At 62.5% G+C, this 11,974-nt stretch overlaps 1 protein-coding gene across 1 annotated transcript in view; it reads left to right on the forward strand.

Moving 5' to 3' along the window:
• The window catches only part of CROCC2 (ciliary rootlet coiled-coil, rootletin family member 2), a 55,553-nt gene that overhangs the window by 3,139 nt on the left and 40,440 nt on the right, over positions 1-11,974 (forward strand). The window contains exons 4-14 of the mRNA XM_019628451.1: positions 1,068-1,287; positions 4,428-4,531; positions 5,062-5,259; positions 5,922-6,018; positions 6,094-6,183; positions 6,291-6,476; positions 6,688-6,887; positions 8,556-8,717; positions 9,220-9,364; positions 9,789-9,935; positions 10,237-10,437. Of these exons, the coding sequence (XP_019483996.1) occupies positions 1,068-1,287; positions 4,428-4,531; positions 5,062-5,259; positions 5,922-6,018; positions 6,094-6,183; positions 6,291-6,476; positions 6,688-6,887; positions 8,556-8,717; positions 9,220-9,364; positions 9,789-9,935; positions 10,237-10,437 (1,750 nt within the window). The remainder of the gene's footprint in view (positions 1-1,067; positions 1,288-4,427; positions 4,532-5,061; positions 5,260-5,921; positions 6,019-6,093; positions 6,184-6,290; positions 6,477-6,687; positions 6,888-8,555; positions 8,718-9,219; positions 9,365-9,788; positions 9,936-10,236; positions 10,438-11,974) is intronic.

Consider the following 11,974-nt stretch of genomic DNA (forward strand, 5'->3'; position numbering starts at 1 on the left):
AGGGAGTGGGAGCAGCCCTGCAAGGCCTCGGGCACGGGGTGCAGGTCCCACATGCTGTGAGGGTCTCCCCGGCCCTGCTTTCCCAAGTGTGTCCCCCGGGCCCCCGACGTCCGCCGAGGCTTGTGCTCTGGCCGGCACTGCAGCGGACTGTGGCCCTCGGGTGGCCCAGCACATCCTGGGATGCCCACGGCACTGCCCTCCATCCTGCTTTCCGCTCCCCGGCCCTGACTCCCGGGCCCCTTTGGCCTCAAGCCGCACTGATTTCATGGTCACAGGCTCATTTGTTCACTGCTGGTGAGCGTGTGTCACACCTCAGCCCCCCAGAGGCAGCTCCTGCGTACCTAAGCCCCAGGACACTGCAGGGAAGGCATGGCGTCTGTCCAGCTCTGCAGGGAGAGCGGTCCCCGGAACATTCCTGCTGGCTCACCCTCAGGGACCCAGAAAGGGGGAACATGCTGAGAAGCTTTCTGAAGACCAGCCTGGGGCTTATGCCCTCAGAGCAAACAGCAGAGAATGTCCAGTGGTGGGCTTGCAGCCTGGCAGGGAGGTGCTGGCTCTGGAGGGTGGGGCCCCAAATTGGCGGGTTTGGAGTCTTTGACTACAGCCGCATGCAGACCTGTCCTGGATGGACAAGGCCCCCAGGTCCCGGGGGGCTGCCCTCCCTGTCCCAACCTACCCCACTGCAAGGACAGCACCGCCCTCACAGCCCCGGCACCCTCAGCCATGGGCTCCCAAGCCCTGTCCCCCTTGCTTGTGTTGGGGTTCACCTCTGTACCAGGGATGGAGGAGCCAGCCACAGTTGGGGGGCAGAGCCAGGAGAGCTCAAAGGGGGAGGAAGCCAAGAGCAGGTGTCTCAGGGAAGGAAGAGGCAGCCAAGGTGCTGGTCCCAGTTTGGGGGGCCACCGGGGACCCACTACAGGTGGTCAGTGCTGCTTAGGGGCAGTGTGGGGGCTCCACACCTGGCAGAGGCCGGCTGGGCCCAGGAGTTCGGGGCCTGGGTCTCTGAGCACCGCTCTCAGCAGCGGCCACCCCCGCACAGTCACACCACTGTGGTTTCTGCCATCCAGGAGCACCGGCCTCTCGCAGGTGAACACCCTCCTGAGGGAACAGCTGCAGCACATGAAGAGAGCCAACGACACACTGGCCCAGGAGCTGGCCGGGACCACGGGCCGTGTACTCCACCTGCGGGGCCAGCTGGAGCTGAGGGAGGCGCAGCGCCGGATCAAGAGAGAGGTGCCCCCGCTGCCCCCGCCCGCTGGCGGGCACCTGCTTTGGTGTCTGTGGCTGGTGTAGCCACTGGCCTCCTCCACCACATCCCCCGCTCGGCTTGGCCACAGCAGTCTGTGGCGTGGGGAACGCCAGGGTTGCGGAGACCCCCTGAGAGAAGGGGCGCAGGAGGCTGAGGCCTGGAAGTGGAGTGAGGGACAGGGCCAGGTCCTGGCTCTGTGGGACCCACCCTGTTCTGGGGACAGAAGGAGGTCTCCATGGGCCTGACTCCCGAGCACACGCAGGAGAGGGGCCTCGCACCGTTGCTCCCAGCCAGGCCCAGCAGGGGCCCCCGCAGCCATGCCCGGTCAGCTCTCTGAAATGCTCCACGCCTGCCGGCCCACGCCTCTCCTCGGCAGGGCTCCCGCCCGCTGCGGGAAACAAACGCCCCGTGAGGGCCGGCCTGAGGTCGGGGTGGCGCTGGCTCACCAGGGGTCTGTATTCCCCCTTGTCCTGAGGATGGGGTTCCCTGGTCAGCAGGTGTGTTCTCTCAGCACTTGAATGATACCTTTTGTGTCTTCGATCGTGACCGAGTCCTTGTGAAGATGGTCAGCTTCCTCGCTCTGGCCGCCTCAGGCGCTGACTTTGACCCTGGTGTCCTGCAGTTCGTTTGTTTGCTCACGTATTTTGTTCCTTAGATTCTACCTATCAGTGAGATCGTATGGTGTGTGTCTGCCTCTGTCTGACTGTGTCGCTAAGTGGTGGGCTGCAGTTTCCCTGTGATATGTCTGTGTGGAGATTGCTGTGTGCTCATCCCGCGTGAGGTCCATCGGGACTCTGCGTCTTCCATTATTCTTGGAAAGCGGCCACTATTCTTTAAGTATTGCCTCCCACCACCACGCTTCTTACCGCCCATGTTTTCTTTCTTTTTATCACCCTGGTCTGCTTTCTAGGTAATTTCTTCAAATCTACCTTCCTGGTCGTCCGTTTTCTCTTCTGGTGTCAACCTCTGTTAAACTCGCCTACTTGGCTTAAATTCCAAACATTGTACTTTTCATCTTTACAAATTCTGGTTGGTTCGTTTCCAGATATCTTACTCTTAGCTCATACGTTCAAGCCTCTCATATGTGTTGACGCATGTTAAAAGCAGTTGTTTTGGAGTCTGCCCGGTGTTCTAATGTCTGAAGTCCTTCCAGGCCTGTGTCCACGGCTTCCGCTTACGCTTCGTCATGTGCTTTGTGTCCCTGTGTCTTTGGTGACGTTTTCATCTTAACTAAGAGCTGCTTGTTTTCCTTGGAACGTTGTGAAAATTCTTTGACACCTGAAATGAGTGTGGTCTCTTCCAGGATTTTACTTGCTTCTGACAGGAGCCTAGAGATGCTGACAGTCTTTGGAGCCACATTGAAATAAATTTTCAGCTTGCGTTTTTTGAAACCACCTCAGTGACGTGAATTCCGGCTGAACACTGCGTAACAGCTGACTTGTGGTTCCAAGTCCACAGGGAAGCTGTTTGTCCTTCTTGTCTTAGTCCACCCAGGCTGCCGTGACAGGAATCCCAGGTGGCTTATAAACAGACATTGGTGTCCCGCAATTTAGAGGCTGGACATCTGAGATCATGGTGCCAGCCCATCCTGTGTCTGGTGACGACCCCTCCTGGGATCCCAGACGGCACCTTCTCACTGTGTCCTTACATGGCGGAAGGGGCAGGGAGCTCTGTGGGGTCCCTTCTATAAGGGCTTTAACCCCATTCATGGGGCTCCACCCTCATGACCTCCCAAAGACCCCACCTCCTAACAGCATCACAGTGGGGGGGTTAAGATTCAACAGATGAATGCTGGGGACACAAACCTTTAGTCTGCCGTACCTCCTTACAGAGTCCTGCAGGCAGTTGTGTGTGTGTGTGTGTGTGTGTGTGTGTGTGTGTGTGTGTTCTAGCTCACTCACCTCTGGCACAACTTACATAGAGTGCGGCTTTGGGGTATTGCATCTCTGTGCAAGTAGACACCCCTTTTGGGTGGTCCCTATGCTTTCTCTCTCCCCTGAGCCCCTGTGGTCAAGGAAATTTGTCCAAGTTGCTCCATTTGGCAAAAGTTGCCCGTGTGCCTCCGAGTCCCTGACCTCCCCCGCTTCCCGGCCTGCGTGCTTCCGCAGGGTTGACCAGCCCAGCCTTGAGCTCAAGAAATCGTGAAGTCTGGAAACGGTCACGGGAGTTGGAGTTTCGGGCAGGCCAGCCCAGGCGGCTGCCCCTCCGCTAGCCATGGGGCTGAGCTCACCTGCTCTTTGATGATTCGATGGGGTGGGGAGGGTACACGCACAGAGGGCTCCGGCTCCAGGCACAAAAGGGCACTCCCTACAGAGCATATACACACCCAAAGTGTTTGGGGGCTCAATGGGGGGACCACCTCAGATGCGGGGTCAGCAAGGGCCTCTGGGGGGAAGAGGAGGGTATGTGGGCCTTGAGAACCAGCCAAATGTGAGTGAGCTCTAGATGAAAGCAACGCGGGCTGGGGCCGTGACAGGCAGGGGGCAGTGGGAGCACAGCAAAGCACGGGGCGCCTTGGGGAGCCCTCCAGGGTCCCTGGAGGTCAGCGTTCATTCAGGACACAGCCGGGTGCAGGGACTGGCAAGGTGGCCCGGACACTCAGGGCCCGTGGCTTTGGCTTAGGTCCCGGCAAGCCTGCCACTGCTGACCGGCCGCCCCCCACGCCCCACCCACCCCTTCCCCACCACAGCCCTGCAGTGGCCTCCCCACCACCATTACAGCCCTAATTCACGGGCCCTGGTCGCACAGCAGCTTCGCCACCTGCACCCTGTGAGCTCTGAGTGGCGAGGTGTCCGCCTCCCAGCACCTTCAAGGGCAGGCCGCACATCTGGACGTCTGGGGGGGGCCGCACATCTGGACGTCTGGGGGGGATGAAGGGGGGGGCCTCCCAGAGTGACGGCTGCTCTGGGTCCTGGGAAAGGAGGAAAAGCGTGCCCCTCCCCCATGCCTGGCGGGGGCTGACTGTGGTCACATCCCGAGGTCCTCTGGGGGGTGGGGTAGGGGATTTGCTTCATTCTGGAAGGTAAGTCCCTGGGACACAGGCTGCAGGAACAGGTAGGCAGTGCAGGGTGTGGCCCGTGGGGCTGGCCCTCATGACATTTGGGAAGAGTGAAGGGGCCACAGGCTCGTCACCTCCCAGAGCCTGGGCCGGAAGTGGACACGAGCCTCTTGCTTTCAGACGCGGCGTTTGCGCTTGGGGGAGCCCCGGGACTTCCTCCTCCTGCGGAGGCAGGTAACAGCGCTTCGTGCACACCTGGCTGAGCTGCGGTCAGCCTCTGAGCGGTGAGCCAGCCGCCGCACCTCGCCCAAGCCTGCGTGGGCCCCCCAGGGTGGGCATCTGATGGGAGGGCCCAGGCATTGGGCCCTCCAGGCTCCTCCTGGTGGGTGCAGCAGCCCTGGGGTGTTCGGGGCAGGAAGGACAAAGGGACAGAATGAGGGAGGCAGGGGTGCAGGGGAGACCTGAGGAGGGGAGGAGCTACACCGGTGCAGCTTTGGGTCCCTCTGGTCCTTGCCAGCACCTCTCATAGGTCTGTCCTGGGTTACTGAGGTACCTGTCAGCACCCCAGTCTGCACAAGAGGAAACTGGGGCTCAGAGGGTCAAGGTCCCATCTGGCCTTGCCCAGCCCCTGCTCACCTATCTCGGGCTGTGACATGGGGTGGCTGATGACACTCACGGAGAGCTTCTCCTGAGCATGGTTGGGGAGGGGCTCCGCCACGTGGCCAGCGCCTGCCCTCCCCCCGGCTCGCAGCCTCCTGGGCCCAGAGCCCACAGCTGGTGCTGAGGCTCACTGGGGGTGCCACCTTGTCCCCAGGGGTCTTGCTGACATGCGAGCAGATGCGGCCAGGACGGCCCGGCACCTGCACACGGCCTGCCTGAACCTGGACGCCAACCTACGGCTGTCGGCCCGCGGTGCAGCCAGCGCCCTGGAGCAGCAGCTGCGTGACAAGGTGTGCGAGATGTTGCAGCTGCAGGGCCGCTGCGACGCAGAGAAGGTGGCGCTGCAGGCCAGGTGGGCGCCCAGGGTGGGCAGGGGGCAAGAGGCGGGCACCCCGCTCCTCTCTGCTGCGTTCCGGGCATGGGCAGGCGCTCACATGCAACTTGGCTTCCTCGTTGTCACCAGCGTTCTCTGCCACCGCGCTCACCTTGACTCTGCACACAGTTCACAGTCCTTATCCCAGCAGCCATCTGACACTTGCAGTGAACAGGCCCAAACTCCTTAACCAGCTCTGAAGCCAAAGTTAGGGCTCCCCAACGTTGAGGGCCTCGGGGGACACTGCAGTGAGCACATGGGGACTGTCCCCGTGGCTGGCTCTGGATTTTCAGCCAAAAAGCGCATCCTTCCGGGGTAGGCGCTTGTTCTGAGGTCAGCGTGTAAGCAGCTGGCGCAGGCGGAGGGCCAGGACCACGGCTGCTGTGATGAGGCCGGGGCAGAGCAGCCACAGCTCCGAGCAGGTCGGGAGGTCCTGCACACAGACCCCCATCCGGGTCCGAGGCTGCCGAGGGCAGCTCCTTGGGAACCGGGAGATTGAAGGCCTATCCTGCTGCCACTGGGCGCGACGCGGCGGCACCTGGGGGTCCAGGGCCCCCCTGGCTGTGACACTCCAGGCCTGTGCTCTGCGCCGTGCCAGTGACCCTGCTCCCTGCCTCCCCCACCTCCCGACTTCTCTCCAGACTCTCTGAGCAGACGCTGCTGGTGGAGAAGCTCACAGAGCAAAACTTGAAGAAGGAGAGCGTCATCTCTTCCCTGAAAGTGGACGTTCAGAGACTGGTGCGTGGGCTGGGAGGCGGCTGGCTCTGCCCGGGGGCAGCTGCCGCCTCACTGAGGGGCCTGCCCTGGTCACAGGAGGCCGGGCGCAGCAGAGGCCAGCCGGCAGGGGACAGCTTGAAGGACGAGGTCGCATCCCTGCAGCGTGTCCTGGACGCCATCACAGAGGTGCAGGCCCCCTGGGTCCCTGTGGCACAGCAGCGGACGGGCTGCAGGTCCCGGTGGGCCATGCCCTGAGCTCTCTCCCTGCGTCCCTTCCTCCCTGCGCCCTGAAGGTGGCCCAGGCGGACTTGGGGTGCCCAGAGCTGGTGTGGAGCAGCGGCACTGAAGTTGAGGAGGAGAAGCAGGGCCCCCGGACGAGCCCCCCATTCGCTGCATCACGGGCCCGTTCCCCAGCTGCCCAGGACCCCGCGCTGCGGGCCGTGCAGACGGCCCTTGAGAGGCGACAGCAGCAGGGGCAGGTAGGCAGCCGGGGCCCTGGTCCCCGAGGGGGCAGAGCCAGGAGACCTGCCAGTTTGGTTGAGCGCCTACCTGTGGGTCACCCAGGTGGGCTGACCGTGGGGTGTCCACAGGCCCGGGGAGCAAGCTGTGGGGCTAAGTACCTCCTTTCTGGGGGAGCCTTTGGCCCGTCCTGACTAGAGGGTCTCACAGCGCCCCCCTCGGCCCCGGCAGGTGCTGGGCCTGCAGCTGGAGGCCTCCCAGACGGAGGTGGCCCGGCTCCGTGGGCAGCTGTCGGAGAGCCAGCAGGCGCTGCGGGCCGCTCGGAGCCTCCTGCAGGAGCAGACGCGGGAGTACCAGGACCTCCTGGACAAGCTGGAGGTGCAGAGCCAGGAGGCGCGACGCTGCAGGGCGGCCAGCGAGCTCCTGGGAAGGTGCCTGACGGGCCCGGCAGGGCGGGCGTCCCAGCCTGGGGTGGGGTTCCTCCCCAAGGCCTTCCACGCGGGAGGGAGAGGCCGTGTGTCCCAGATGGAAACCGCGCCTGGCCAGGCCGCCTGCCCTCGCCCCTCACCCCTCGCCCCTCACCCCTCGCCCCTCGCCCCTCACCCTCACCCCTCACCCCTCACCCTTCACCCCCCTCCAGCTCTGAGCCCCCCCATCTGGTTCCACCTGGGTCTACCCGGGACTCACCTTCCTGCCTCCTCCGCTGGCTCCCCAGCTCTCCACGCGCTCCCAGAGCAGGCTGTGCTCTCCACCTCCCCCTGCTCCCAGGACCCCTCCCAGGGTGTTCTCCATCCTTCAGAAATGGTCCCTAAAGCCCCCATTCCTTTCCCTCCCCGTCCATCGGGGTGGGCCGCGTGCCCTCCTGGTGTGCCCCGTGGATCTGATGCCTGTGGTGCAGTGGCCATTGGCGCTCTCTGGACACTTCTGTACATGTCTTACCACCCTCGGGTTGGTGGGAGTGGGGGCTGTGGGATGAGAACCCCCCAGGGCTTACAGTCCTGAGTGAGCAGCTCAGTGGGGTTTCCCAAACCCACACACTGCCTAAGCCTGACGGCCGGGCGTGGGCTGGGGCTCAGGAAGGCTTCTGCAGGAGCGGGGGGTGGGGGGCGAGCAGAACCTCTCGCTCGCCCCCCGAGGTCGGGACTCAGTGGCCTCACAGTGTGCTCAGCGCTGCACAGGAGGCCCAAGGAAAAGAGGCCCAATCCAGCCTTGAGGGGCGCATGGGAAGAGGCACGGAGAGGGCGGCAGGTCAGCTCCGCCTGGCGAGAGTGTGGGAACGCAGGGGCCGAGGGCCCCCTGAGCACGGAAGCCTTGGAGGGCAGGAAGGTGGGGGGGACAGGAGCAGAGGTGGGGAAACTCCAAGCCAAGCTGTGCGCAGGGCAAGGTGGGCAGGGGCCACAGCACCACACCAAGAGGCGGAGGGCAGTGGGGCCCAGGGGTAGCTGTCAGCAGGGGCCGAGGGGCAAGCTGCAGTGTCCGGGTGACAGGTAGACAGGCCCGAGGGGGTCCCTCAGCATGGCAGTCGGACAGCCGGCTCCAAGGGGCATTTGGGAAGTGGGGGCTTCAAGGGCCGAGGCCAGAGGGGGCAGCTGGGATTCAGGTCCCTGGATGATGGGTCGCATGTGGTGAGCACTGCAAGTGGGCCAGCTCTGAGTGCGGCTTCACAGAGGGGCTGGATCGGGGGTGTCCGGGGGCCCTGTCTAGACAGGTGCAGATGTGCAGCTGGGGAGGTGTCCCTTGCTTCCAGCAAGTTCTGCAAGGACTGGCTGAACTTGGCCTGTGGGTGGCGGAGGGCTGAGCATGGAGACACATCAGGAGCCGCCGTCTGCATGCTTCAGGGGCTCCCACAGGGCCACCGGGAGGGGACAAGCCTGCTGGTGGCCGCCCCGCCTCGCAGGCCGGCCTGGGGCCAGAGGGGGCTGGGTCTTCCTGTCCCTCCCCACACTTCCCTGAGCTACTGCCTGGCAGCCTCCACACCAGGTGCCCCCTGCCCTACCCACCCTCCCGGCACTCCCTGAGCTCAACTGTGCCCAGTGAGGGTCGTGGGCTCCCCTCCCCCGTGCACATCCAGCCGTCCACCCTCGGACTTCCGCTCCCAGAGAGAAGAAGGCTCTAGAGACGGAGGTGGGACGGCTGAGAGGGAAGCTGGGTGCTTGGGACACAGAGAAGCAGAGGCTGGAGGCGGCGAATGCTGAGCTGCAGGACAGCCTCCTGCGGCAGGCACAGCAGGGCCAGTGGGACCTCCGGGAGCTGGAGACCAGGTGGGCCGGGCAGCACCACGGGCTCACGCCCCTCCCTGGGCCTCAGTGTCCTTTCCACTAAGGGGAACGCTTCCTTGCCCGAGTGGGAGGTACTCAACAAGGCAGCCGGGGTGAAGGGTTCTCCAGGCTCCTCCCACGCTGAGCTGTCTCCCTGACACCCCAACACCCACCCAGCACCTGCCCAAAGCCTGCCCCAGGCAAATTCACCACCCCGAGCCCAGCAGAGGTGGGCGCCCCCCAGCATGAGGGCACACACTCCTCACCCAGAAGTGTCCCCTGAGGCATGGACAGAGAAGCCCAGCCCAGCCCAGCCCAGAAACAGGCCCGGTCTGGACACTGCCCTGCGGACCCCCTGCAGCCTCCAGGGCGACCCTGGGCCCCTTTGGGCCCCCTGGGCTTGGAGGGAGTTGCGGGCAGCCGCCCTGCCTGCTGGGCCCTGCGAGGTGGCGCCGTCTTCCCTGAGGCGTCCTCACGCCCGCTGCCTCTGGTTTTGGGACCTCAGTCAAGCGCGCTTGGTGGAGCTGGAGGAGAAGGTCTCCGGGCTCAAGAAGGAGCTGGCGTCGGCCCAGGAGGCACTGAGCACAGCCCAGCTCCAGAGGGACGTTCTGGAAAGCGAGAGGGACGCTCTGCACGGTGCCCTGGCCCGGGTACCTCCACGCCCATGCCCGTCCCTCCCACCATGTGCTCCGGCCCACACTCTGCCCAGTCACCTCTCTCCTCACCCTCTTGGGCCCTTGGTCCATCCCCAGAGCTCCCAAAGTCACCGACAGCCTCCTTAGGCACTAACCAGTGCACGTGGACCGTCCTCCCTGACCCATGGCCACCCTGTCACCTCTGCTGGCTGCAGCCTTAGTACCCCGGGGGCTGCTGTCTACTCCAGAGGTCTCCTTATGGTGGGACTCCTTCCAGCCTGTCTCACCCAGCGCTCTAGCTTGCACACCTCCCACGATGCGGCTCGCTCCTTCCCTGGCACCAACAACTCTACCTGGGGGAATGCTCTGTCCACGAACCTGAAAGCCCCTCCCTGGTGTCTCCCCGCGGGATGACCGCTGCCCTCTCTCCCTGCCTCAGGCCGAGACCAGCAACGTTGACCTAGAGCTGCTTGTGACCAGGCTGAAGTCGGAGGGGGTGGAGCAGAGGGACTCTCTGGCCAAAATGGCCGCCCTGATGGAGGGGCTGGCTCAGGACAAAAGCACCCTGAACCACCTGGTCCTGCAGGTGAGACGAGGGCCCAGGTGGGCAGACCTTGGCCTGAGCCTCGCATTCACCAGGGTGGCCATGAGGCTCGGCCCCAGCACTGGTCTCCAAGCCCAGGCCCCGTTTTTTACCCATCCTACCCCCATCTTTTCCATTTCTGGACTGAAAAGGTTTGGGGGGACAAGGCCCACAGAGGGATGAGGGGACCCGACGGGCCCTGGCCTGAGGGAGGGCAAGCCAGGGCAGGGGTGGGCAGCCCTGGGGGCCGAGGGTAGCGGTGCAGGGGTCTGGACACACGCCCCTCCCGCACCCCTGCTGGCAGCTGGAGCAGGAGCGGGACCAGCTTCGGGAGCAGCAGAAGACGCTGGAGCGTGAGCAGGCGGGCGCCCGGGAGCAGCTGGAGCTGGTGCAGGCCGAGCGCAGGGGCCTGCAGCGGGCCTGTGGGCGCCTGGAGCGGCAGCTGGAGGGTCAGGTGGCCAGGCTGCGGCACGAGAGGGCCCAGCTGCAGGGGCAGGTGCACCAGGTGAGGCTCCTCGCTCCACCCGGCCCACCCTGTAGGGCCGCCCCTTCCACTCTGGGGTGTGGACGGCCACGTCACATCCTGCTGGCCCAGGGTGTCAGCACCTATGCCTTCTAACTGCAGTGCTCACTGATGGGCTGTGTTTAAAGGTGGCTTCCCCGTGGTGGGGGGTAGGGGACAGGGACAGAGATGCAAGGAAGACCTGTCCTCAGTATCCAGGGGCTGGGCTCTGCCCCTTGTCAGAGGCTCAAAGGCCCGGTGATTCCCACACACTCGCCCCTTCCTTCTGTGTCTTGTTTCTCTCCACACCTGAACCCCCCTGTCACTCACTCGCTCAGGCATTCATTCCCAGGTCTTCTGTTGACATAAATTGTGTGTGGAGGCAGAGGCCACATGGGGGGGGTGACACAGAAGCAGTTTGCTTTTCTCTGATCCCGGCCCCGTTGGTCCCCCTGAAAACCCTACCCCTGCAGAGTTCTGGGCCCCCAGTGGCATTCAGACGCCATGGCCCCTGCCACCTTTGGGACTCACAACAGCTTCTCTCGGTGTCTCAGACTCTGTCCTGCCCTTTTCTTGGTCATTTGTTTTCTCTGTTTTTAATCACAGTATGATTTACAGTCAGTGAGCCAGCGCACAGTTCCATCAGTTTTGACAATTGTAGGCACCTGTGCAGCCACCACCGAGGCCAAGGTGCAGAGCTGCTCCACCAGCTCAGCAGGTTCTCTCATGCCCCCAGTCACCCGGCCCCCCCGACCAGGCAGCCTCTGTTCTGTCGAGTACCACCAGGACCCATGTCACCTGTTTTAGAACTTCCTGTAAATGCAGTCACAGAGTACAGACACTTTTGTGTCCAGCCGCTCCCTCTCAACATGTCTCTAAGAGTCGTCTGTGTTGTTAGGTGTATCGAGAACGTGTTCTTTTCACTGCATAGTAATATTCCCTTGTAGGAATAAGCCATGTTTGCTGACCCTTTCGCCCGCAGTGGGACATTTGGGTTGTTTCCGGTTTGGGGCTGTGATGGACAAGACTGTTAATGAACGTTGGTGTACAAATCATATTCTCATTTCTCTTGAGTAGATACATAGGAGCGAAACTGTGGAGTCACCAGGCAGGTGTGTGTTGACCTTTCTAAGAAACTTCCCAACAGCTTCCCTAAGGGGCTCTATCGTTTTGCTTGACTGCCAGCAGCGTAAGAGCCTTCCAGCCGTACCCTGGCCTGGCCCATATTAGGTATCGTCCATTTCTACTTTTTGTCTGTCCTATGTGTATGAAGTTCTATATCATGTGGCTTAATTTGCAGTTCCCTGATAACGAATGGTGTCAAGCACACGTCAATGTGCTTATTGGCTATTTGTGGACCTTATTTTGTCAACTGTCTGTTCAAGGCTTTGGCCCATTTTTTATTGTGTTTTTTTTAAATTATTATTATTATTTTGGTTATGGATGTATAGGAGTTCTTCACATATCTTAGATACAAGTACTTGGAATATTTTCCAGTTTGTGTCTTGCCTGTGTATTTCCTTAATGGTATTTTTGATGG

Source organism: Hipposideros armiger, unplaced genomic scaffold (genome assembly GCF_001890085.2).
Source record: "Hipposideros armiger isolate ML-2016 unplaced genomic scaffold, ASM189008v1 scaffold_17, whole genome shotgun sequence".
NCBI classification, from domain to species: Eukaryota; Metazoa; Chordata; class Mammalia; order Chiroptera; family Hipposideridae; genus Hipposideros; species Hipposideros armiger.